At 35.8% G+C, this 26364-nt stretch overlaps 3 protein-coding genes and 1 non-coding gene across 7 annotated transcripts; 1 reads left to right on the top strand and 3 right to left on the bottom strand.

Annotated features, from left to right (window-relative positions):
- Window positions 1–9278: 9278 nt before the first annotated feature.
- Window positions 9279–11610, top strand: LOC137715385 (uncharacterized). Of its 2 annotated transcripts, none has more exons than XM_088691705.1 (5): window positions 9279–9548; window positions 9932–10008; window positions 10265–10449; window positions 11004–11073; window positions 11286–11610. In XM_088691705.1, exons 2-5 carry the CDS (start codon window positions 9954–9956, stop codon window positions 11480–11482), a joined length of 507 nt encoding a protein of 168 aa, XP_088547831.1. In that variant the 5' UTR covers window positions 9279–9548; window positions 9932–9953; the 3' UTR covers window positions 11483–11610. The 2 variants fall into 2 exon arrangements, with proteins under 2 accessions (XP_088547831.1, XP_068310795.1); XM_068454694.2 differs by having other exon boundaries at window positions 9280–9509.
- Window positions 11611–12166: 556 nt separating this feature from the next.
- LOC137715384 (uncharacterized) lies at window positions 12167–17515 on the bottom strand. 3 transcript variants are annotated; one of them, XM_068454692.2, is made up of 10 exons: window positions 17224–17515; window positions 16541–16633; window positions 15824–15942; window positions 14993–15675; window positions 13476–14830; window positions 13238–13317; window positions 13067–13159; window positions 12920–12993; window positions 12611–12755; window positions 12167–12401 (listed from the first exon to the last, which is right to left on the bottom strand). In XM_068454692.2, the coding sequence occupies exons 1-10, from the start codon at window positions 17306–17308 to the stop codon at window positions 12318–12320; spliced, it is 2811 nt and encodes a 936-aa protein (XP_068310793.1). In that variant the 5' UTR covers window positions 17309–17515; the 3' UTR covers window positions 12167–12317. The 3 variants fall into 3 exon arrangements, with proteins under 3 accessions (XP_068310793.1, XP_088547830.1, XP_068310794.1); XM_088691704.1 differs by having other exon boundaries at window positions 16057–16633; window positions 17224–17465; XM_068454693.2 differs by having other exon boundaries at window positions 16247–16633; window positions 17224–17465.
- Window positions 17516–19557: 2042 nt separating this feature from the next.
- On the bottom strand, window positions 19558–20295 carry LOC137714961 (uncharacterized). Its single transcript, XM_088690416.1, has one exon. The coding sequence runs from the start codon at window positions 20293–20295 to the stop codon at window positions 19558–19560; it is 738 nt and encodes a 245-aa protein (XP_088546542.1).
- A 2361-nt stretch (window positions 20296–22656) lies between these two features.
- TRNAK-CUU (transfer RNA lysine (anticodon CUU)) lies at window positions 22657–22729 on the bottom strand. Its single transcript has one exon. It is a non-coding gene; the product is annotated as a tRNA-Lys (tRNA).
- Window positions 22730–26364: the final 3635 nt, after the last annotated feature.

Here is a 26364-nt window from a genome sequence, read left to right as displayed (position 1 = left end):
TGTGGGCAAAAGAGGGTAAGAGTGGCGTTAGGGTTTATAGCATCAAGAACCATGTCTAGGGTAAGTGACATGGCATGATACCCTTTGTCGGAGAGCACGGCTGACACTAAACCGACGTTTATCATCCCTGATGGTTCGTGTTTCTTTGTTTCTTCGTACGGTTGGACAGCCTCAGCTTGCATGTTGCCGGTAACAAAGAGAGGTGAGGTGAGAAGAAGAACAAGTACAAAACCGAGTGCAAACTTGGGATCCATGGGAGAAGAGAGAGCTAGGTTGCTTTCAACAAGAGAGAGTTTGGTGAAACAAATATGAGGTAGGAGCACGTATATATAGTGCTGAGCCAGTTTCTTAATCCTACCTAATTCTAATTGATTTCCAAATCGTAAAGGGATTCATTTTTCTTTCTGGAGACATATAACAAAACAACAATTGGTTTCCTAAGTTTTTTTGGTTTTTGGGGCAAACTTATAATGTCAACACACCCGAACAAACCGTTTCAAATGATAAAATCCATCAAGTTCAACTCAGCAATTCCGGTATTACTTGGAATCCAAACACAATAACAAGTAGGCCATACTTCTCCAAGTAGCAAGTGGACTAGAACAATAGCTGGTTTGAAAGTGTTTTAAAATGATTAAAAATGCATTTGGTGAAATTGTTTTTGGTTTTCAAAAGAACTTGATTTCTTCTTGCAAGAAGCACATAATTTTTAAAATAATCGGTGTTTCTTGCAAAAAGGAATTAAAATGTTTTTTTTTCAAGATTCACTTTGCACTTTTACTAAGGATTAATTCCTAAAAACACTTTATCAAAAGTACTTTCAGTCACTTTAAAAACACTTCTAAATGAGCCATTACATGTAAGAGGTACACCACAAACAACCAATTGAATAACAGATTCCTATGTAAAGAGAGACTCACATAAGTATTAGATACTTTAAGGTATAGTATCAAAATTCCAAAAAGTCGTAACATCAACACGTTATTACACTTGAATGAGTAAGCTAGACAGATATTTTTTTTCATACCATATTAGTGTAACACATTATATGGAAAATGACGCTTACAATCCATATTCAATAAAATATATTCATTAAACATGTACAAAAATGTAATTTCACTAAAATTACCACACTTTAAATAGTAATAGACCGCATAGTGGCCCTAGTCAAAATTTTAAACTACTCACAAATGCCTATGACATCAAAGAAACTTTGGAAGGTTCCCCCAACTTGGTGGATTTAGATTGAATTTTTCAGGATAATTGAAAAAAAAAGAAGAAATTAGGTTCTCATCCCTCATTTTGCTACTTCATTGATTAAAACCTAATTCATTTTCAATTTTTTATCAAGATCCTTGGGTATTAATAACATCATTAATTATTTTAATAATAAAATATTTTTACCTAAAAATATTCATTTAGTGTTAAAAATGTTACAATTAGTATATTTATATTTATGGCTAAATTTTTTATCATATATTTTTATTTTTAGTTTGTACCCATTTTTAGTTTGCAAACCTTTTTTAATTTGTACCAATTTTCTTTTCAGTTTTAATTTGTACCCATATATTAATTTCTTTTTGTGCCCATATTTTTTATAGTTTTATTTATATTTGTGCCCATATGTTTACCGTCACGTGACCTTGTATAATTAATCAATGATAGAAAAATTACATATGGTATATTTATGTTTTATGGCTAAACTTTGTATCATATATTTATATTTTTAGTTTGTACCCACTTTTAATTTGCAACCTTTTTTTAAAGCTGTAGTATTTTATTTTTAGTTTTAATTTGTACCCATGTATTAATTTCTTTTTGCACCCATATTTTTTAAAATTTTATTTGTACTCATAATTTTTTAATATTTTATTTGTACCCTAATGTGACATCCCACATCGCCCAGGGGAGTGATCCTTAAATGTATATTCCCATCCTTACCTAGCACTTGGCCTTTTGGGAGCTCACTGGCTTCGGGTTCCGTAGGAACTCCGAAGTTAAGCGAGAAGGGGGCTAGAGCAATCCCATGATAGGTGACCCACTGGGAAGTTGCTCGTGAGTTCCCAAAAACAAAACCGTGAGGGCGTGGTCGGGGCCCAAAGCGGACAATATTGTGCTACGGTGATGGAGCGGGCCCGGGAAATGATGCACCCGGGGCCGGGATGTGACACTAATTTATTTATAATTTACCCATTCTTCTTTATTAATGTACCACTTTGTTATATGCGAAATGTACCAATTTTTTTAACACTATGGATACATTCTTTTGCCATTTATTATTTCTTATTGTTACATAGTTTTTATCCATTTATTCAATTAAAATGTTTGAATTTTTTTATTGTAGCCGTTTCTAATAGTATTATAATGAGGGATTTTAAATTTATAGGATTATAAATCTCATAAAATATCAAACAATTAATGTCAAAATTATAAAACTATAAATATTAATAGTAATATAATGAGGTGTACAAAGTCAAGGGATTTTGATCAAACTTTGAATACCATTAAGGTTTTAGTAAAAAAGTGTTAGAGATTAGGGACCGCATTTAAAGTATCTATTGAAAAAACAAATTTGGAAGTCAGTTAAAGTGGGCCTATAGGCCCTTTTGCTTTACAGGCCGAATTGAGGATATGGGAAAACATTGGGCCTAGCCCAGCTGTCCAAAGAAGAATATAAACAAGACGACACCGTTCAGTATTTCGGTTATTTCACCGCCTACGGTTGGCGTCCATATAAAAATCAACACACAAACGTCCACCTCCGCAAAACATCAAAACCTCCTTCAATTTCGGAGTTGCAGGCAATTTAGGGTTAGGGTTTTTGAGGGGTTTTATGCTTCTGGATTTTCGGCTGTTTCTGAGGTCCAAAGGAGGAGTCTTTATCGAGCAAGAGATATTGTGTTTTGATACACTTCACCTGAAAAGTAATTAAGTTCCGAAAATTTGGATTTACAGTTCATATTTTGAGCTGAATTCATGGAAACAAACATAACCCATTATTTATTAGCCAGTAATGATCCGATTAATTTAGATTTTAATCTTAATCAATAGCCTGTAGCTTTAACAGAAGTAGGTAATGCTATACATACACTTACTTTTACTTCTCATACATCCTGAATGACATGATTTTTCAATCACTTTATATATCTCATCTACTACATTGTTCGATGAATAACACTACGGAAAAATCATGAATTAGAATAATTTTGACGTTCATGTGTCGGTAAACACACGGAAAATAAAAAATCATCGCTACTTCTAAAATCTTTAATAACCTAAATCGTTGACCGAATTTTAAATCTCGAGTGTAGAATGAATACATGATATTCGGGATAGATTAGCCAGCATGACACGCTTATAATAACGGTTGTTATTTTTCTTTTTGGTTGAAGTTTGACAGAAAAATATGGCGGAAAAGATGGAGCAAACTCCCCGAATCACAAGGATCAAGTGCGAGGGTCAAAGCCAAACCATACCAGAACTTAACCTAGAGGATTTAAAGAAGCATACTCACATGCTTGCTTAACTACGTACTGAAGTTGTAACACGAAATAACCATCAGCCACGACAATTTTTGTGAAGGAGAAAAGAACTTAATTAAACACATTTGTGATTGAAAATTCGTTCTTCGGCTAAGCTGAAATTATATTAGTCGTGTATGTAACTATATATAAATCATGGTTTAGTACTATTTATTGTCAATCTTCGATGATTTTACTAGTGCATATTTCTTTATTTTTTTTTATAGCTCTATTCAATAACCTTTATAGGCCAAAATAAAGAAAACCATCCAATTACTGTCTGCCCTTCCATCACCTTTCACAAAATATACAAAAGATTAATCAAGTTCAAACATAGTTCAACATGATATGTGACCAAAAAATTCACTAATACAAAGGAAAATAGGAGAAATTTTGTATTATGACAGGAATACGGATAGTACACCTTATGATTTTACATAGTAAATGGTGGGAAATTTTATTTTTTAACTATTAACTTTTTAACACATGTATCCCACAATTTGTATAGTGATGACATGTCCAATGACACCGAAAAATCTCCCACTGGAGAATTTCCTGGATGATAGTGAACATCATCGATCTTCGCATGGCCACAACAAACGCCAAAAAGCATAAGCACAAGACACAAAATGAGAGCAGTCTCCAGACCTACCGCAAGAAACTTACCCAACGTTTCCTCCTTGAGCCAAGAAACTCCACCAGAACTAACATCTTTCGCAACCACGTCGTACTGTGGATACCTTAGGGTTTGGAAAGCCGGATCAAATAAGTCCTCAACTCCGTGAACAATCAGCCGTCCATTGTTATAGAGATCCCACTCAGTTACTTTGACTAGGTTAAGAGAAGCATATCCATGCGTGCCGGCCGTTAGGGAAGTAACAACGAGTGGATGACCCAGTAGAAGAGTATCAACCTTGGAACCACGATGAAAAGAGGCCTCCATGGAATCTTTGTCCATCTTGAATGGTACAGCATGGTACTTGAGGAGCGTCAATGGAGGCTGCGGGTACTTGGAGTCAAAGAAAGCTTTGTCTTGTGGGCAAAAGAGGGTAAGAGTGGCGTTAGGGTTTATAGCATCAAGAACCATGTCTAGGGTAAGTGACATGGCATGATACCCTTTGTCGGCGAGTACCGCTGACACCAAACCGATGTTGATCATCCCCAATGGCTCGTGTTTCTTTGTTTCTTCGTAGGGTTGGACAGCTTCAGCTTGCATGGTGGAGGTAATAAAGAGAGGGGAGGTGAGAAGAAGAACAAGAACAAAACGGAGTGCAAACTTGGGATCCATGGGAGATTAGAGAGCTTTCAACAAGAGAGAGTTTGGTGAATCAAAATATGAGGCAGGAGCATGTATATATAGTACTGAGGCAGTCTCTTAATCCTACCCTATTTCTATTTGATTTCCGAATCGTAAAGGAATTCACTTTTCTTTCTGGATATATATAACAAACTTCATGTTCTTGGCGGTGTCCATATTTTTTCGGTTTCTTGGGCCAAATTATAATGTCTGCACCCTAACAAACCGTTTCAAATGATAAAATCCATCAAGTTCAACTCAGCCATTCCGCAATCACTTGGAATCCAAATACAATAACAACTAAGTAGTTCATATTTCCCCGAGTACCAACACGGATTAAAACAACTTATATGTAATTGGTGCACCCTTACTATGGTGTTCCAAGTGAATAACACAATATTATGTGAAGAGAGACTTATACATCATTACGCATTATTGGATACTTTAAGGTATAGTTTCCAATTAATTTCCTAAAATTCGTAACATCAACACGTTCTTACGCTTGAATGAGTAATGCCAGAGATATTATTTTTTTATACCATATTAGTGTAATGTGGTAGATAATGCACACAACCGACATTTAATAAAATAAGAGTAATGTTATTCATATCATGTTTTTATACCACATTTCTATGATGTGGACAACCACATCATTTGAAAAATTTGCAAAACCCAATAAAAGGAAAGAGAAAGACTCCTCGTATACTACAATCATTATTTAATTAGCTAATTTTTCTTAATTATTAGTATATTAAATAATGAACTACATTTAAAATTTTGATTAATTCAAATGATGTCGTTGTCCACATCAAATGCCACTAAGATGGTATGAAAATGTGGTACAAAAATATGGTATGAATAACATTACTCATAAAATAAATTCTTATCTGATACGTCCACCTCCGCAAAATATCAAAAACTCCTCCTTCAATTTCGGAGTTGCAGGCAATTTAGGTTATGGTTTTTGAAAGGGGTTTTCTGCTTCAGGATTTTCGGCTGTTCCTGGGGTCCAAAGGAGGAGTCTTTATCGAGCAAGAGATATTTGATTAACTTCACCTGAAAAGTAATTAAGTTTCAAAAATTTGGATTTACAGTTCATATTTTGTGCTGAATTCATGAACCATCATATAATCCATTATTATCAGCTAGTAATGATCCAATTAATTTAGTTTTAAATCTTAATCAATTGCATGTAGCTTTAGAAGAAGTGGGGTTTGGCAAAGGGTAGTGCTCAATTTTTACTTCTCATACCGTACCCCTCTCAATTTTTAGTCATCGGATGAAAATCAATGAACAAAATTAACAAGGTATGTGGGAGGTAAATAGGGATATGCGAATTGCACTATCCAATCGCTTTATATATCTCATTCGTCACATTGTTCGATGAATGACACTATGAAAAAGTTATGAATCAGACTAATTTTGATGCTCGTGTGTTAGTAAACACATAGACAGTCATGAATCATGTCTAATCATTTCAGTATGTATTCCACGTAAATAAACAAGCTAGAAATTTACAAGCATCATTGGAAATCTAATATCCTTAAGAAAACTACAAATATCAATTGAAATCTAATATCCTTGAGAACCATTTCTCTTTAAACAATTGTCATCGGACTCAAAATCTCAAGTGCAGGGGTGAATGCATGATATTAGAGATAGATTAGCCACCATGACACTATATAATAACGGTTGTTATTTTTCTTTTTGGTTGAAGTTTGACCGAAGAATATGGCTGAAAAGGTGGAGCAAAATCCCGAAACACAGGGATCAAGTGCAAAGGTCAAAGCCTAACCATACCACAACTTAACCTAGAGGATTTCAAGAAGCATATCACATGCTTGCTTCACCAACATCACAAGATACTCCAAAATCATCAAGGTGGAAAAACTGCCTCTGCTCCCCAACCACTCATGCTGGCTCATTCCGCTGCAGACGCCACCGAACTTCAAGTATCGGCTCAGGCCTCAACCGTGTAGGGGGGATCCGTCAGCTCCAACCTCTCGGAGCTCACGAAAAGTACAGTCTAGTCGCCTTCAACACTCAGTCTCTGCTCAGTAACTTATGGAAAAATGTTGAGTTGAGTGAATGTATGTGGCATGCATGCATGTATGTAGCTTCTTCAGCATAAGAATAATACTATCAACACCAAAACTAATAAGATCCTGATGAATTTTGGGTTTCTGAAATTTTGATAGAACTTTTGAGGCTGTAGTATTATTTATTGATTAGTAACATATTAAGAAGCTTCATTTAAATTGTTTTTGTTTAGTTACGATGCAGCACATGCATGTATTGTTTCCTTTTTTTTCGTAATAACAATGTTGAGAGACGAGGATTGGGACTCTGAAACTTTGATTCGAGGGTAAATGCTCTTACTTAACTACGTACCGAAGTTGTAAGCCATGTTATTTTCACTGTCTTGACTCTTGATCTTCTAATTAAGCACTAAATGACCAGCATCAACAAAATCTTTAATCTATGATAGGCCTAACGTTCAGCCACAACAATTTTTGGGAAGGAGAAAAGAACTTAACTAAGCATATTTGTGATTGAAAATTCATTCTCCGTTAAGGTGAAACGATTTTAGTTGTGTATATATAAATCACGGTTGACTATTTATTGTCGATTGAATGTCAGTCTACGATTTATCTTCGATTAAAATTTTGTAACCTTTCACAAAAAAAGAAAAAAAAAGCAAGAACAAGGGGAATATACAAAAGATTAATCAAGTTCAAACATAGTTCAACAAAATTTAATCACTTAATGATACATGACCAAGAACCCCATAATACAAAGGAGAATACTGAAAATCATTGGTCTTCGAAGGCTTAGAACAAAAGTAAAATACGAGAACGAGCACAATAGTGGAAGCAGCAGCCAGACCTAGCACAAGAAACCAATTCTCCGTTGCCGCCTTGAGCCAAGAAACTCCACCAGAACTAACAACATCTTTCGCAACCAGGTCGTACTGTGGATACCTTATGGTTTGGAAAGCCGGATCGAAGAAGTCCTCGACCCCATGAACAATCAGTCGTCCATTGTTATAGAGATCCCACTCAGTAACTTTGACAAGATTAAGAGAAGCATATCCATGCGTGCCGGCCGGTAGGGAAGTAACGACGAGAGGGTGACCTGGCAGAAGAGTATCAACCTTGGAACCGTGACGAAAAGAGGCCTCCATAGAATCTTTGTCCATCTTGAATGGCACAGCATGGTACTTGAGGAGCGTCAACGGAGGCTGCGGGTACTTCGAGTTAAAGAAAGCTTTGTCTTGTGGGCAAAATAGGGTAAGAGTGGCGTTAGGGTTTGTAGCAGCAAGAACCATGTCTAGGGTAAGTGACATGGCATGATACCCTTTGTCGGCGAGTACGGCTGACACCAAACCGACGTTGATCATCCTCGATGGTTCGTGTTTCTTTGTTTCTTCGTAGGGTTGGACAGCTTCAGCTTGCATGGTGTTGGTGTTAAACAGAGGGGAGGTGAGAAGAAGAACAAGAAGAAAACGGAGTGCAATCTTGGGATCCATGGGAGAAGAGAGCTAGGTGTATTTAGCTATGTAATTGCTTTAAACAAGAGAGAGTTCAATGAAACAAAACATGAGGCAGGAGCACGTATATATAGTACTGAGCCAGTTTCATAATCCTACCCTAATTCTAATTGATTTCCAAATCGTGAACGGATTCATTTTTCTTGCTGGAGATATATAACAAAATTATAATTTGGCTCTTGGCGGTTTCCAATCTTTTCTTTGGTTTTTTGGGCCAAATTATAATGTCAACACCCGAACAAACCGTTTCAATTTGATAAAATCCTTCAAGTTCATCCGTAATCACATGGAATCCAAATATGATAACAACCAAGTAGGTCATATTTTTCCAAGCAGCAATACGGATTAGAAAACTTACATGTAACGGATACACTGTCACTGTGATATTCTGAGTAAATAACACAAGACTATGTAAAGAGAGACTTACACACAATTATGCATTATTGGATACTTTAAGGTACAGTATCCAATTTCCTAAAATTTGTTACATCAACTTATTATTACACTTAAATGAGTAATGCAACGGAGATCGTTTTTTATACCACATATGACATGATAAATGATGCTCGCAACTGACATTCAATAAAATAAATTCATTAACTAATACGACATGTACAAAAATATAACTTTGCTAACATTATCTACTTCAACTAGTAATACACCGCAGAGTTGCCATAGTCAAAATTTTAGACTACTCACAAGTGCCTAAGACATCAAAGAAACGTGGAAAATTCTTCAACTTGATGGATTTAAGATTGGATTTTCAAGATGATGCTGAAAGAACAAACGTGGAAGTCGGTAAAAGTGGGCCTTAGGCCCTTTTGTTTTGCAGGCCGAATTTAAGATTTGGGCAAAGAAGCCCAGTTCAGCTGTCCCAAGGGAAAGTATAACTAAACGACACCGTTGGTATTTCGGTCGTTACTTCACCGCCTTCGATTGGCGTCCACGGCGAAATCAACACACAGCCCCAACCTCCACCTCCACCTCCACCTCCACCGCCATCTCCACCTCCACAAAACATCAAAATATCCTCCTTCAGTTTCGGAGTTGCGGGCAATTTAGGGTTAGGGTTCTTTGAAAGGGGTTTTCTGCTTCAGGATTTTCTGCTGTTTCTGAGGGCCAAAGAAGGAGTCTTCATCCGGTAAGGAGATATTGGGTTCTGATAAACTTCACTTGAAAAGTAATTAAATATCGAAAATTTGGAATTATAGTTCATATTTTGACCCTGAATTCATGAAAACAAACATAACCCGTTATTCATTAGCGATTAATGATCTGATTAATTTAGTTTTCAATCTTAATAAATAGCATGTAGCTTTAGGAGAAGTGGGGTTTGGCAAATTGGCCAGCACCCAAGTTCTAATGTCCCTTATCCGTAAATTAGAGTAGCTTGGAATATCGTCTTGTCAAACCAAAGTAGTATAATACTTATATGTATGCATGTCTCTAGTAACATGTGCTGCTATGTATGTATGTATGTATGTATGTATGTTTGTATGTACGTATGTATTTGTGTAGTGTTTATATTCGTAATGTGAAAAGAGTTGGTTTTTGTTTTCTCAGGTAATCTTCATCACTAATTAAGATGCCCATGTTGACTGGTGCAAGTGCAATCGTGAACTCGCCTCCATTGCCAGCAGGTACTTATGAGTATCCATTCCTAAGTTTCTGTGGTTTTGAAGGTTCACAGATTCCGTTATCTGATTTTCCCATCGATTTTGATTACCCGTTTATGACTTCCGATTTTGCAAGAAAAGATTCTCGTCGAAGAACTTCCATAACTGTGTTTGTCGCAATTTTGTTTTACTGGAATTTTCAGTTTGATGATATGGATCGGGTTTCTGAGAATGGCGTGTGATTCTTATGATGTTTGGTTGTATATGGTGAAAACTGTAGGTCAGTGCCGCAGACAATTTAAGCTTTCTACATGTGGACCGAAAAAAGTACACGTTGACGGAAAAATGGTGCATTGTAAGATAGGAGCGGTGGGGCTTGGTGCACAGTTTCCACTCGAGAGAAGAAATCCAGTCATGGTTTCAAATCGAAGGCAGTCTGCTTCTGTAATATGTGCTAGCGCCTTGGTTAGTTTGTTATTTCATATGTAGTTTCATTTTTTTACCTTGACTTTACATGGCGATAAAATTTTGAATTGTTGCATGCATGCCGGGTCACTATTTTATACTCTTCCCGAGCAATTCGAGATAATTGAAACACTTGTATCGTGTGAATTCATTGATTTGAACCCTGAGAATGGTGACCTTGTAGCATTAACTGATGCATTTTGTACCTTTTCGTAAAAGTTGGTGAGGCAAGATACCGGCATGGGTTTTTAAAATTCTTTCACTTGAGTTATTGAGTTCAAATATCTGGAATTAATCAATTGGGAACCTGGTTCGGTTATTTGTCCAGTTTTGCGGCTTATAAATTTTGCATTTTGGTGTGCATGACCCTTAGATAAGCACCTTGAAATTGTTTTTACATAGATGTTTGAAACGTTATTCAAATGATGGAGTCTAAGTTTTGTTCTAGCTTCCTTTTATAGTTGTTCGTTTCTTCCTTCGGAATTGATCCCTGTCTTCCTCTTTCAAGGAACAAAAAGGGTAAGAAATCTTGATTTTGCTATTTTATTTTGCAGAATGCCAGATGTGGTGCAGAGCAAACGCAGACTGTTACACGTGAGGCTCCAACAATTACACATCTTCCTGGTAAGAGACATTATTTTGCATTAATCTCTTATTAGTGCCGAGGAAAAAAATCGTTTTGAAACATTAGAGATGAGTGTTTGCAGGACACAAATGTTATCTCTCGCAGCTTTTGATTCGATAGTTATTTAGAATTCACGTAGAAATGTGACTTTTCTCTGCCTGAAATTCTAGAATAATGTCAGAAATCATCTAACAGTTGAGTGAAACTGTAGGCAAGGAGAAGTCCCCACTGCTTGATGACGGTGGGAGTGGCTTCCCTCCTCGCGACGATGGCGATGGCGGTGGTGGTGGAGGTGGCGGTGGAGGCAACTTTTCCGGAGGCTTTGCCTTTTTCGGTTTTCTTCTTTTCCTAAGCTTCTTAAAGGATAAAGAAAGTGAGGGTTCCTATCGAGAGAATAGGAGAAGGTGATGGAATTTGAGAGGATGTATTATGGAGCCTTTGCATTGTATTTTTCTGTGCCAATGAATAATAATTGACTTTTATACTTGATAAGCCAAATGGTTTTCAAATGAATGCTAATTCGAGTATTTTTGCAATTTTTCTCTAGAACTATTTTGTTACAAATGATAGCGTTAGTGAGATAGATGGTTAAATGTTAGTGGAGAAGGGAATTGATGAGAATTGAACATGCACGAAAGTGGATGGGCATTGTTTTCCGCTACTACAGTAAAATGCTATTTGTCTACTTCACCTTACATTAAGTGATGAAAATAAGATATTACAACTGCATGTGACTCCTTTAGGTAGCAATTTAGATATACTATGGATCAAATATAATTGGAGGAAAATTAGCTATTTATTCTGGGGGAAAAAGACCAGAACAAAAATTTAAGGTGCAAATTAACAATGAAGTACAACTTCAATCAGAAAAGAAGCAACTCAAAGCCAACAAGGCTCCTCACTTTACTAGAGTAGTAAGAAAAAGAGCGATTCATGAAAACAACCTACTTGCAAAACAAGAGTAAAATTATGTATGATAGACGCTGTCCCAACACTCACAAAGCGGGAAATCTTGTTGGCTTGGAAAATTGACGAAATCTTGAAAATTAATGAATTTTTAGCCCGATCGCCGACCCAAATTTGGAGAATAAATTGGCAAGACATTAGTTCAAAATTGTTATTGTACGGCAGACCGTGAGTGTTAAAAGTTCCTAATCCAACCCTCCTCCTAGAGTACAAAATGCAAAAACAAGTCGCTACAATTAATCCTATCTACTTAAAAATCTCTCAAAAATTTGAAGACTCATTTTTTTGGTTTCGTCCATGTAGTTTCCGATGTCCCGGTATTTCCATAGTAAACCTTCTTTGAGGATTCGTCCCAGTAGGCCTGAACAAGTCGAAAAGAAAAAATATATCAGATTTTGAACAAGTAACTCCTCTCCGTCTAAGCCAGAGAAAATTAATTGCTTCGCATTTAACGGATTAAACAATAAGCACGTAATCTAGAAAGCGAGTAAAGACTCGATGTTTAGGTTCCTTTTAATGGGTTTCAATGCGACCGGGATCAACTTAAACAGAAATGTCAGTGAGACATACCTGCCATCCGGGTGGGAGACCGTTTGATTGTTCAGTCATATCAGGCTGCTGGTTCCCATCGGTAGGAGCCCCAGATGTAGATGCTGCTGCGGTTTTTGCAGCTTCACGGTCTAATTGAGCTTTTCTTCGCTTCACTTTCTCACGCCTGCAGGAAACAGAACCATCAAATCAGAAAAAAGTTGATATAACATGGAAGTTGTGTCTAGAGACATGGTGAAAGTGACCAAGTCACCCTGAAAAAATAATGAATATATAAGAAAACTTTGGAATTACAGTAATGCGTAAACATAAGATATTGGGTTACCCTACCAATCGCCACCCAGAGGCTGAAAATTGGCATTATCTTTGGCCTCTCCACTAGTAATTTGTTGTGCGTACCATTCCTGCAACAATGGAACGTAAGAAACCAGAAGAAGCCAAAGCACAGTAAAACTGTACAAATAAAGTTCAGCAAACCTCTATTCCCCTTTGTCGCTTCCTCTCTAACAACTCATATGCATTTTCAGGTTCCTCCTCGTCTTCAAGCAACTCCTCTTTTGCTGCTTTCCACTGGTTAAATTGACAACAAAATTAGGGGATCCATAATCATACGATGCAAGGATATGAAAAAATTAGACAAAAACATACCTTGTCTACTAAACTGGAGACTTTCTTATTAGACCTCAAGGAGGAAGCAACTGCAATTTTTTGCTTTTTCGTTCGTGGAACTGATAAGAGAAAAGGAAAGTAATGAGTATGCTTATAATCATATGCGAGTATCTAAGACCTGTCATAGATTAATTCCACCACACACGTTAAGTAGGTTGCCATAGAAGAATGTCATTCAAAAAAATTACCCAATTTAATTAGGTTACAAAAGGTTTACCTTTAGATTGAACCTTGGTAGCCACTGATGTGGCAGAAATAGATGCGGCAGTAGGAACAGAATTAGTTGATGGCAAAGAAACAGTTGCAGGTGCTTGAACCGTGGCTGTGGTAGAAGGAACCTCGATAGATCCCCCATCATTCCCACTATCAACAGAAAAATGCTCAGTATTCACATTTGAAGCGCTGCTGCCTGCTCCTGAATAGGAGTTGACGGATCCAGTCTGATCAGATGCCAGGTTTTCATAGCTTAGAGGAGCAGACTCGCTGTGAAACTGCAAGGGCTCTACACTACTGACTACAGGAGCAGCAGGTCCTGTGCCATCTTGAAGCCCATAATATGTGACAGACTCGACAGGGTTAACTGCAACCTGAGCAGTTTCCATGTAGGTGCTAGGAACTGCACCATAGTAAAGTGGTGCCTGGGGTATAACTAGTTGGGATCCTTCAGGATGTCCATAAAAATTAGTGTTAGGAGCTTCAGTGGCGGTATGCCCATAATACCCAAAACTGGAAGCTGGATATGAATAATTGTATTGCTCTGCATAAGGAGGTTGCACTGTCTCAGGGTAAGATGGATGAGAAGAATATGGGGGCTCAGGTGGGGGCTCATCAGGTGGGGGAGGAGGAATTTCTTCATTATCAGGTGGTGGTGGGGGAATCCATTCCTCATCTGAGGGAGGTGGAATGGTGAACGTATCCTCTGACACTAAAGATGTGTATATTGAAGGTGGACTTGGATGAATTGGCTGCTCCGGTCGAGCAAACTCCTTGGAATTCAATGCATATTCAATAGTTGTATCTCCTGCATAGTTTGACTCTTCAACTTCCATGTCCACATCCATGTCAACCTCTTCCCCACCACAAAACTCATTTTTGGTAGTCGACTCATAGGGAACTACCAGCTCATTGACTTGTTCACTTGCGCCACTATCCATATGTCTAGTAGGAGAGCCAGACGCAGACACGTGCTCAGCATTTGCACCAGAATTTTTAACATCTTGATTTTTAGAAACTATTGCTGATGTATCAATAATAGGAGTAACATGACGATCATCCAGAGTACCAACTTGATCTACTTCAGTTGTATACCCCCCTTTTTCCTGAAAATTGTTGTTAGCCTCGGAGAAAGATGGATTAGTTGCCTCAGTATCATTCGACTGTAGAGATTTAACAATCTTGGACGTTTCATCGTCAAGAGCACTCTCTAGTTGTTTAAGTTGTCTTTCAGAGTGCATCCAAAATGGAAGCAGAGATGAACCGTGAGATAAAAGAGACTTAATATCAAATAGCCTTATCTCAACTTCCATAGTGTACTTTGTGATCCAGTTGAGACCTGGCAGCAGGTCCTTCGACCTGAAATGTATAGACTAATTTATTAAACATCTCAAAGAAAAGAACAAAAACAAAGGGAAACATACAAATAAATCTAAATGGATGAGCAAACAAATAAATTGAAGAAAACAGGATGCTTGTGTTGTAGGAGGCTTGGGGAAAGAATGGCAAAACATGTCATACCCTTGCAGTGACTTCAATCTTCCTAATAATGTCTCACAATGTTTGATAAGACCAGAGGAGAGAGCAATCGCTGATTCATAATCTTCATTAGCCATTGTATCGTGAGTGGCTCCTTTATTGAATTCTAGATTCCACTTGTCAATTTGTGACACATGTCCGTGCGATTCTATTCCATGTGGGATCATATTGGCATCCCCTTCAATTGTGACAGAATTAGAGAAACCATCTACCTTCACATCAGAAGCTAAGTTAGAGTCTTCTGCACCACCAGTAGCATTATCTGTTGTTCCAACAGTAGTAGGCATTTCCTGGTCACTTAACTTCGTTTCCTGGGCCAAAACATCAGGGACTTCCCATGAAGTTTCCCCAGTTTCAGTATTCCAGTAATAATAGTTATTACTCTCTTCATGCATCACAATCTTCCAACCTGAACTAACATCTCCAATGACTTGTACACTTGAGGTTTCAGGAACAGAGATCTGTTGCTTCAAATCCGATTCTGTACGTAAATCACTAGAGACGATATCATCGTTCTCTCTTTTATCACTGTGGTCCATGTTCTGCTCACAATCTTGCTGGGCAGAATTTGCATTACCTCCCTGTTTCTCAACCTTCTGAGAAGCAATGTCTTCACAAGCAATGGCATCCAAATGCTGACGAGATTCACCAAGCGAACTCTTAACCTGAAAGAGACAAAAAAAGAAAGGCTTCCGAGGTAAACAGAATTTACTTTTAATACCTAGCTTGAGCATTACTGCTTAAAGAGAAACCCAACTTAGCACATCTTGACATCTAAACCCTGGAATGGCATAAAGAAATTTATTTAATTACCTCATCGCTTTTGTCAGGCGAGGAATTTTCTGCAGAAACATCGCTATGATTTGAATCATCATCCAAATCGTCATCACTATATTGCCCAAGTAACAGCAGTGGATTTTGTAAATTCTGACCTGCAGACATAATAATACTAGCATGTCAAACACTATCCAATCCATGATATTATCTACTTACTAATCTTTTAATGGGATATGTTATCTACATAGTAATCACGAACATATCAGGACCTAAACAAACAAATGGGCAGGAGTATTAATGTAGAACGGAAGTAAGAGCAACTAAAATTGAGGAGACAACAGTTGTCTAAGTATATAGATTTGAATTGAGAAGATTAGTATCTCTTCATTGCAGCCACCTGTTCACAAGGAAGAAAAATGTCAGCGAGTACAATGCAAAATAAAGCCAGGACATACGAACCGATAGAAAAAAATCCCAGCCGAACTCTCCAAAACGCTTTGCGGCTGCCATAAAGGGCATAACGAATGGGAGTGACTCATAATTGCACTGTGGCAGGGCCCGACATGATCTGACAACGAATGTTCTGAACGTGACAACAGCCACCCTACAGTCTGAAAACAAAATCTCGAGGGGGGAGGAAAATAACATAACATGTCTTGCACATATAGTATCCAAATTCCACCGAACAACATAATGTTGAGCACACATGTCCTCTCTACAAAGTCCTTTTTGAAGAAAACTGACGGAACCCACCTGAAGAAGATGGTGAATTGGGTACCCCAGCATGGCCTTTGGATTTAGTATCTTCTCCATGTTCATTGTGTTCTGCAGAGCCACCCAAATCTCCTATAAAAGCAAAAAAAAGGTCCTCAACATAACACCCCAAAATCCATATAAACTACGCACAAACCATCTATATTACCCAGTCCCGTAATACAAGATGCCATCTTTACTAAAAAATAATGTCATAACGATACTAAGAAAGAACCTGTTTGGGACCGCTAGGTGCTTTTCCAGTAAGCACTTGACTTTTGAATAAAAACTTCGACATGCTTATAAGAAAAGCACTTCTACTCACTACACAAGCAGAATATCTAGATTGTACAATAAGAGACCTTAATCCAGCATTAGTCTAAAAGAAACCTCTTTCCTGTCAGAATTGCATAAAATTTCACTTGAGCTGTTCTGACAACCTAATCAATATATAACGAGATGAACAGAGAGCCATTAAAAACGAAATACATACAATTAACCAGGAAAAACAAATACAATATAAAAAAATCCTAAACAGGGTAATGGGTAGTCTCAATAATTCAAATTATCTCATACACAAATGCATGCATGTAAGCACACAAGCACAAATATATAAATATACATACATACATATATATATATATATATAGAGAGAGAGAGAGAGAGAGAGAGAGAGAGAGTACCGGAGGGTTCCGCGAAGAGATCGAGCTTGACTCTGCGACCAGCGTTGGTCTTAGCTGCAAGACGACGCTCTTTTCTCTTCCCCATCGATTACAACAGATTAACAGCTCGAGCTTCCTTCAGATTTGCCCAAATTCCCAAAAGTTTTGAATTTTAGCTTTTGATTTTTCGGAGGATTTGATTGCGTTTCGAGGGAGACCGACCGTCGAGTGTGAAGGCATTTTTATTGCGTTTCTGTCTAAGATACTCATATCCAACAATTTCATCGTATATTATACGATAAAAAATTATTTTAATTTTTTTTTTAAATAAAATTCTTAAGATCATCTTTAATGGTTGGACTAAAAGTCAAATTTTTTAGCCCCAAAAATTTAGCTTTTAGCCCAAAAACAGTTTTTCTACTCCAACCATTTTACCCTAAAATTTTAGCCCGGAATTATTAAAGAATGAACTAAGGCTTTTTTTTTTGTTAAATTAATTATTTTTTTTAAAAAATAAATATGTAGACTATTGTAAATTAATTTTATGAACATTTTAATCTAAAAAAATTTTAAATTCCGATAAATATTGGGTAGAGTCCATCCCGATTTCTGGACTAAATTTCGGAGGGAATTTGGCATTGGTTTAGCATTTAGCATTTAGCTCAAAATTTCCCCTTGGGTTGGAGTGGGTTGGGGGGGAAATTTTGGAGGGTAATTTGACTTTTAGCCCACCATTAAAATTGATCTAACAAAAATTAACTGTATAATAAAAGTACGGATAAAATGTGAGGATACAGTGACATGATTCGAAGAACATATCCTCATCCGTTTAAGTCGATCCACAAAGCCCTCATTGTAAGGCCCAATTGACTAAAAATTAAAGTGCTCATCTGCTAAGGCCCAATTGACTAAAAATGTAATTTAAATAAGTTGAAATCAAATCCTAAAAAGTAACCCTGTTCAGTCTAAAAAACATGAAAGATAGGTGTGGAATCTAATTTCCTCTTATATTATATTACTAGACTTTGCATGCTTTTTTAGTTTAGAAAACTACTGAAGAAAGAAAGGAGTAGAATTTTCTTCCCTTTTAATCTCTTTTTTTTTTTTTTCTCCTCTTATTTAAACGATTACGATTACACCATGTTTACATCTTATTTTGAATTTTTTATATAAAGAGTAAGACAAATAAAAGAGTATGAGATAAGAAGATGAAAGAAAATGGTAATAGAAGAGAAGAGAATCTTACCCAGAAAGAAAAGTAGAATTCATGACCTCAAAAGTTGGAGTGAATCATTTGAGTTGCAACTTTTTGACCTTTTTTTTTATAGAATTTTTTTTTTTTCATATTATTTAGTCATGTAAAACAAGGGAAGATTTTATTTTAATTAAGTATGAGTTTTTGAGTATTTAGGGTTTTTAAAGGAGTGCAGAACCATAAAATACTATTTGCTCGCCCAACCATATTTCATCAGGTCAAGTAAGTTTACTTGACGAAAATATACGTTTATTGGGCAAAGTTGGGCATTATTTAAGGTTTTGTCAAAGGCTTTGCATGACAAAAAATTTTTGCAAGACAAGATAACATTCGTCGGGCAAAGTTTTGGCGTTGAGGAAAAAATGGCGCATATTGTGTAAAGGTTTGCTCGAAGAAAATTAAGCTCATCAACTTAAGTACCTTTGTCCGATGATATATTTCGTTGGGTCCCGTTAGTGCTGAAACGTACTCTGATTGTCACGTGAACGGAGTTAAATTCTTAACAGCTGAATGAGATAGTAAATTGTGCACTCAAAACAGTGGAGTTTTTCTCCTCAGGGGTAAATGTGAATAGGTTTTTTTTTTTGTTTTTTGGCAACTTTTAAGTGTGATTCATTGTTATACACAAACCGCAAGGAAGTTATGATGTTCAAGTGTCATTGGTATGATAAGAACTTAGACAATCGAGATATGTACTTGTTATTTGTCATGACAAACACCCGGTGGTTTGAGGATGATCCCTACATCCTTGTCAATACGGCGAAACAAGTATTCTACATTGATGATCCAAAGGTGATGAGTGGTTGGAAAGTAGTCCAATTCATAAAACATAAAAATATTTGGGACTTGCCAAACCCACAACAAAATGAGGATGAGTATACCGGTGATGACCAAAATGTTCACCAAGAGGATTCATCTAAACACACGTAAAAATTCCAAAACAAAAGAAAAAGGAGTTCTTTTGGAATGACTAGTAAATAATAATTTTGTTGTTGCCAATTGTCATGGCTATGCAGAAGGAATCCTTTCTTTTAACCTAATTAAACCCTAATTCTACCCCTTTCTTGTAACTATAATCGAGTCTACTTCAGTTGCTCCCTTCAAATTGACCGTCGGCATATCCTCATGATAAAAGCCTGCCCTTTCATATATGGCTCCTCAAACCTACAGCCTTTCAAACTTGCCCCACGAAAATTAGCACCGTGAAGATCAGCACCCACAAAAGAAGCTCCAGCAAGATCTGCATCACACATACTTGATCCTCTCAACTCCGCATTGTCGAAGATGGCACCCTCAGCATACGCCCCCGTAAACTTTGCATCCGATAAATTTGCATCGGAGAATTTTGTGCTTCTCACATATGCATAGGTGAAGTCCATACCTGAAAGGTCCAGGTAAGAAAGATCGAGGCCAGAAAGATCAAGACCTTGAAGGTTTTTCAAGTACTTGTCGATAACACCGGCACGAGTTAAATATGGACATGGCTTGTCCTCTTCACCTTTGTTCTTATTTAGAACATCTTGTACTCCATCCATTAACCCAACTAGCTGATAGTATTCTGCTTCTCTCAGAAGTTCTTCATATACAGAATCTTCTAATAAGGTAGGGACTTTGCCGTCTCTTAACCAGTTAAGAATGTGCCCAAATTGTTTTCCATCCCTGTCGATAAAAACAGCTCCATTCTCGTCTTGCTGCAAGTTGTGACGACCGCTAAACATTGCAGCTAGCCTCGAATGAGGCTCGCGATTAGTGAAAGTACTAACGGTGGTCCGGAATATTTTTCCTCCGACGTCCAAGCGAACTACAGAGGTGGGATTAGGGTTTTCTTCGGTCGACATTGCTTCAAAAAATTGGGAAACAAATTGAGGAACAAGTTTGTAATATTGTAGTGCAACACTCAAGCCTACTTAATAAGGAGAATAACGAATACTAGGGTTTGTATATATAGCCAACAAAACCCTAACTGTATAGGAAAAGGAAATAGAATTCCTAATTTAGGTATAAATGGTGGATCCTTTGGGGAGTAGGAATTTCTAGGCCCAAATCTCTTTCCGTTTTCTCCCTCCTTCACTTTCTTTTTTGTCTTTTTCTCTCTACGAAGAAGTCAATATAAGATATTGACGTGGTTTAATCGTAACCATTCAAATAAGAAGAAAGAGAACGGAAGGGAGATTTGGAGGAAAAAAGAATCCTACTTCATCTTTTGAAGCCTTACGTCAATCCACAAAGCACTCAACTCCTAGGCCTAATTAATGACCCAAATAATTTCGTTTAGATTTCTTCATAATTCTTTATAAGTTGGTAAGGGGATGCGGTTAAGTAGTGATGAACATTCATGTATTCCAGGTTCTGTATTTGATTCTTCCTCTCGCTTGTAGAAAAGAAAAGAAATAAAATATTGTTTAGTACGACATTTGGTTCAATTAAGCCATAATATACCCAAGACTTAATCCTAATATTTGTTTCATAATTTAGCTAAAATTTTGTTGTGGTCTTATTTATTTTTCATGCTATTAACATAAGAATTAATGGAATTTATGACCTCAAACGAGAAGGTAAGGGTATGTTTGGTACTCTATTTGAATCTAACTTTTAAACTTAAAAACAATTTTTATGTTTTAGGTCTTAAAAGCTTGTTTGGTAGGAATATTTTCAAAAACTGAATTCAACACTAACTGAAAAATATATCATATTCTCTAAAACACAAAAAATGAGCTATTAGAGTTTTTAAATTTAAAGCTCATTCCTTTCTTTTCAGTTACTCCTCCCCTTTCACTCCAAATATATATATAAGGGTGTGCTATCCACACACCCTATTTTACTTTTTACACACTCCTTGATAATTTATGTTCGTTGATTTTCTTTAATTCATCCAATCTGACGACCGAAAATTAAAAAGGTGTGTGAGAAGTAAAATGGGGTGTGTGAATATCACACCCCTATATATATATATATATATATATATATATATATATATATATATATATATATATCTCTCTCTCTCTCTCTCTCTCTCTCTCTCTCTCTCTCTCTTCTTCTTTCTCCCTCCTCCTCCTATTTTTTTATGTTATTTTTAATTTTTCCTTTGACTCTCCTCCAATCCACTCCCTTCATTCTCTCTATTTTTTCTCTATCTTGAGAAACTTTTCCTTGTGTCAGTAAGACAAGTGGTACACCACATGTTATTATATAAATTGTGGAAAAATTTTATTTTTTATGTTACTAGTATTTTAACACAAGAATCTTATCACTTGTACAGAGACATGTGGTGTACCATTTCGTATTCCGGGTACATTAAAAAATCTCTACTATCTCATGTTCCTCTCTATCTCTTTCAATCCTCTCTTTCTCTTTCCTCCAATCATCTATTACTTTCTTTCCTCGTTTATCCTCTTCCTCTCTCTCTTGCAACTTCCTCTCATTGAATCTCTTTGTCAGTTTAAGTTTTAAGATTTAAAATTTTTAAATCTCTTATCAAACAAATTTTTTAGTCTTAAAAAAATTATTTTCAAGAAATGTTCTTAAGAAATGATTTGAGGAATGATGAAATTTTTTTAATAGAATACCAAATAGGCCCTAAAAGTCTCCCCTATAACAGATGTGAGGTCCACCACCCAATAAGACTAAGCTACATGTGCCAATGTATTTGATGCTAAATCCCACTATGTGTTAACATCAACAATTAGAAAATATTAAGTTTAGAGAAGAAATTAAGAATTTGAATTTTTTTTTTGGGTTACAATGATTAAGTTGCAGAGATGAAAAAAAATAAAAAATGATTAGCCTAGTACCCAAAACAAACTCACATAATGGGGTTAACAGAATTAAGACAACGTGGAGTGAACTTTGAGTTTTATGGGGTAGAGGGGAATCAAAATCAAATTCGAAGTAGCAAAGTTGAACGAATTTTTAGTTTCAAGAGTAAAATGACAATTTTGTTGTTTACATGATAAAGTAAGATTAAAATCAGTTCGGGAAAGCGTGGCTAAAAATAAAACTAGAAAAAGTTTGAGTTTTATGGGGTAAAGGGGAATCATAATCGAAATTGGGGTAGCAAAGTTGAGTGAATTTTGAGTTCAGGAGTAAAATGACGATTTTTTATTTACATAGGATAAAGTAAGATTAAAATCAATTTTGGAAAGCATGGCAAAAATAAAACTAGAAATTTGTTTGAAAAAAAAAAAAAAGAGATAAAAAAACGCCCACCGTGGGGCTCGAACCCACGACCACAAGGTTAAGAGCCTTGCGCTCTACCAACTGAGCTAGACGGGCAGTTGTTTATGACATTAGCGTTTTCCAATACAAAATGTTGTTCAAATCTGCGATGCGAAATTTAACGAAAGGAAAATAAAACCACTTCAAATACCCAAATCAAAACTGACTTTTCTATTGCCGGCGACCTCTGCTTGCTTGCTCGCTTTCTCTGTTTCTTAGTCGGCCAGTTCTCTCTCTTTCTCTCTAAAATCAGTCACACAAAACAGGTCCAACTGCACACAAAAAACGAGGATATAACTCTAAATCTAAAGGTATTTAAATTTACATAAAATAAGGTAGGAAGAAAAAAAAAATAGCGGAAAATAAAAAATAAAATAAAATAAAAAAGGATACGATCGATACTTTGATACTGAAGGTTTAGAGGTGGGGTCACTAACAAGCTAGCGACTCCTAATGATGACAATCGCTAGCTTTATATAGATCCCCCTTTTTCAAATTTTTGTTTGTTTTTGGTTTTTTTTTTAATTTCTTGCTAATGTTTCTTTTATTTCTCTTACCATAACAACAAATTATCATATACATATTCTTTAAAATATTTTTTCTGTGCAAAATCTATTATAAATCATATTTAAATACTTGTAATCAATGTTTTAAAACCTAAATTTAAATATATTTGAATTTAATAGTGGTTACTCAAATAAAGTAACGTAGGAAAACAAAAATCTCAAAGGAAAAAACATAAAAGTAGAAAATATATAAATAAATTGGGATAGAGAAAGATTAGTACCACGCTACCAATCATCGCCCAGTCATCGTAAATCATCGTTCAATCTATTTATTTTCTTCTTAGCCACACAATGAAGTTTTGAAAATTTTGGTAAGATTTTCTTTGGATATTCTTCAGGGTGGAACCCCATTTTAACAATGTTTTGGGCCTCACTAATATTATTTTCACTTATTTTTTTAGTTTCTGACTTAAATATTCTACTAAATATACATCAATTGCTCAATAAATCATACAACCGCTTCTAAATGCCTTATAAAATTTTCCCTTATGCTCATGGAAAATATTTTGCGAAAATAAAAAATTATCATTTTTCCCCAAAAAAAAGGTGGGTTTTCACGATTTTCAGTTGATTTTGCAAATTTGTACATAAATCTATTTATTTTCACCTTCGCCTTACTGTGAAGTTTTGAAAATTAAGGTGAGACTTTCCGTTGTGATTCTTGAGTGTAGAACCCCATTTGAAAATGTTATCGGCCTCAATACTATATTTTTCACTTATTTTTTTAGTTTTGGGCTTAAATATTCTACTTAGTATACATTTGTTGCTCAATCAACCGTAAAACTACTTCCAAATTCCTTAAAATGTTTAACTTAATGCTCAGGAAAAATATTTTGAGAAAATAAAAAATCTGCATTTTTATTAAGAAAAACATGAGTGTTAAGCGGGCTCGACGTACACAAAATGACACAAACTCAGCTCACGCAGAACGATGAACCATGACATGCAAAACAAGGCTGGTTCCACTCACAGAAAATAGGAAGGAGTTCTAGATGGAAAATGAGGTGAGCTCCGCGCATGAAAACGAGACGAAATATGTCGCAAAATTGAGGCTAGCCCTACGCACGAAAAACGAGGCCGGCTTTGTGCACACCAAAACGATGCGGGCTTCTGGCATGCAATAATACGGACACCTCACATGTAGAACGAGGCGAACCCAGGCACACAAGACGAGGTGGGCTTTGCGCACGCAGAATGAGGCGAACTCTCGAGTGCTTAAAAAACAAGTTTGGCTCTAATAAATCATCATTCAATCTATTTGTTTTCACCGTCGCCTCACTGTGAAATTTTGAAAATTAAAGTTAGACTTTTGTTGATATTCTAGAGGACGCAACCCCATTTTAGCAATGTTTTGAGCCTCACAACTGTGTTTTTTGACTTATTTTCTTAGTTTTCATGTTAAATATTTTATTAAATATACATTTATTGCTCAAAAAGCTGTAAAAACGCTTCCAAATGCCTTATAAAGTTTTCCTTAGAACTCATGATTTTTAGTCAATTTTACAAATTTATACATAAATCGTCGTTCAAACTATTTGCTTTCACCTTCACTTCATCATGAAATTTTGAAAATTAAGGTATGACTTTCCATTGAGATTCTTGAGGGTGGAACCCCATTTGACAATGTTTTGGTCCACATTATTGAATTTTTCACATTTTTTTTTTCAATTTTCGGCTTAAATATTCTACTAAGTATACATTTGTTGCACAATAAATCATAAAACTACCTCCAAACAAGTTATAAAGTTTTCCTTAATGCTTGCAGAAAATATTTCTCAAAAATAAAAATTTGCATTTTTGACCAAAAAAAAAAACGTGGGTGTTTAACACCCACGATTTTTAGTCGTTTTACAAATTCATACATAAATCATCGTTCAATCTCTTTGTTTTCATATTCGCCTACCGTGAAATTTTGAAAATTAAGGTAAGACTTTCCGTTGAGATTCTTGAGGGTGGAACTCCATTTGGCAATGTTTTGGTCCTCACTATTGTATTTTTAACTTATTTTTTCAGTTTTTGGCTTCAATATTCTACTAAGTATACATTTGTTACTCAATAAATCATAAAACCGCTTCCAAACACCTTATAAAGTTTTCCTTAATGCTCGCGAAAAATATTGCCCAAACAAAATAAAATTTTGCATTTTTGACAAAAAAAACATGGGTTAACACTCACGATTTTTAGTCGGTTTTACGAATTCATACATAAATCATCATTCAATCTATTTGTTTTCACCTTCGCCTCATTGTGAAATTTTGAAAATTAAGATAAGACTTTTCGTTGAGATTTTTGAGGGTGGAACCCCATTTGACAATGTTTTGGTCCTCACTATTGTAGTTTTCACTTATTTTTTCAATTTTCGGCATAAATGTTCTACTAAGTATACATTTGTTGCTCAATAAATTGTAAAACCACTTCCAAACACATTGTAAAGTTTTCCATTATGCTTGCAGAAAAAATTTTGCAAAAATAAAAAATTTCATTTTTGACCAAAAAACCATGGGTTATAACATTCACTGCTTTTAGTCGGTTTTGCAAATTCGTACATAAATCACCATTCACTCTATTTATTTTTAGCTTCACCTCAATGTGGAGTTTTGAAAATTAAGGTGAGACTTTCCATTGAGATTCTTGAGGGTGGAACCCCATTTGACAATGTTTTGGTCCACATTATTTTATTTTTTTACATATTTTTTTTTTTAAGTTTTCGGCTTAAATGTTCTACTAAGTATACGTTTGTTGCTCAATAAATCATACAACCACTTCCAAACACCTTATAAAGTTTTCCTTAAGGCTTGCAAAAAATATTTTGCAAAAATGAAATTTTGCATTTTTGACCAAAAAAACATGGGTTAACACTCACGATTTTTAGTCGGTTTTACAAATTCGTACATAAATCATTCGTTCAATCTATTTATTTTCACCTTCACCTCATCGTGAAATTTTTTGGTCCTGACAATTCTATTGTTCACTTATTTTTTTAGTTTTCGGCTTAAATATTCTACTAAGTATACATTTGTTGCTCAATAAATCATAAAACCGCTTCCAAACACCTTATATAGTTTTCCTTAATACTCAAGGAAAATATTTCGCAAAAATAAAAAATTTCATTTTTGACCAAAAAAA

This window comes from Pyrus communis, chromosome 3 (assembly GCF_041283825.1).
Source record: "Pyrus communis isolate YQ-2024b chromosome 3, ASM4128382v1, whole genome shotgun sequence".
Taxonomy (NCBI): domain Eukaryota; kingdom Viridiplantae; phylum Streptophyta; class Magnoliopsida; order Rosales; family Rosaceae; genus Pyrus; species Pyrus communis.
The sequence above is the reverse complement of the archived record's forward strand: the minus strand, read 5'-3'. Positions and strand labels throughout refer to the sequence as shown.

Excerpts from the sequence above, each read along its gene's own strand:
- LOC137715385 (XM_088691705.1), top strand. The coding sequence starts at position 9,954 with ATGCCCATGTTGACTGGTGCAAGTGCAATCGTGAACTCGCCTCCATTG. Across the intron at positions 10,450-11,003 it reads TAATATGTGCTAGCGCCTTG|AATGCCAGATGTGGTGCAGA; the intron begins GTTAGTTTGTTA and ends TTTATTTTGCAG. Across the intron at positions 11,074-11,285 it reads AACAATTACACATCTTCCTG|GCAAGGAGAAGTCCCCACTG; the intron begins GTAAGAGACATT and ends GTGAAACTGTAG.
- LOC137715384 (XM_068454692.2), bottom strand. The coding sequence starts at position 17,308 with ATGGGGAAGAGAAAAGAGCGTCGTCTTGCAGCTAAGACCAACGCTGGT. Across the intron at positions 16,634-17,223 it reads TCTCTTCGCGGAACCCTCCG|GAGATTTGGGTGGCTCTGCA; the intron begins GTACTCTCTCTC and ends TTGCTTTTATAG. Across the intron at positions 12,756-12,919 it reads CAGCCTCTGGGTGGCGATTG|GCGTGAGAAAGTGAAGCGAA; the intron begins GTAGGGTAACCC and ends TGTTTCCTGCAG.
- LOC137714961 (XM_088690416.1), bottom strand. The coding sequence starts at position 20,295 with ATGTCGACCGAAGAAAACCCTAATCCCACCTCTGTAGTTCGCTTGGAC.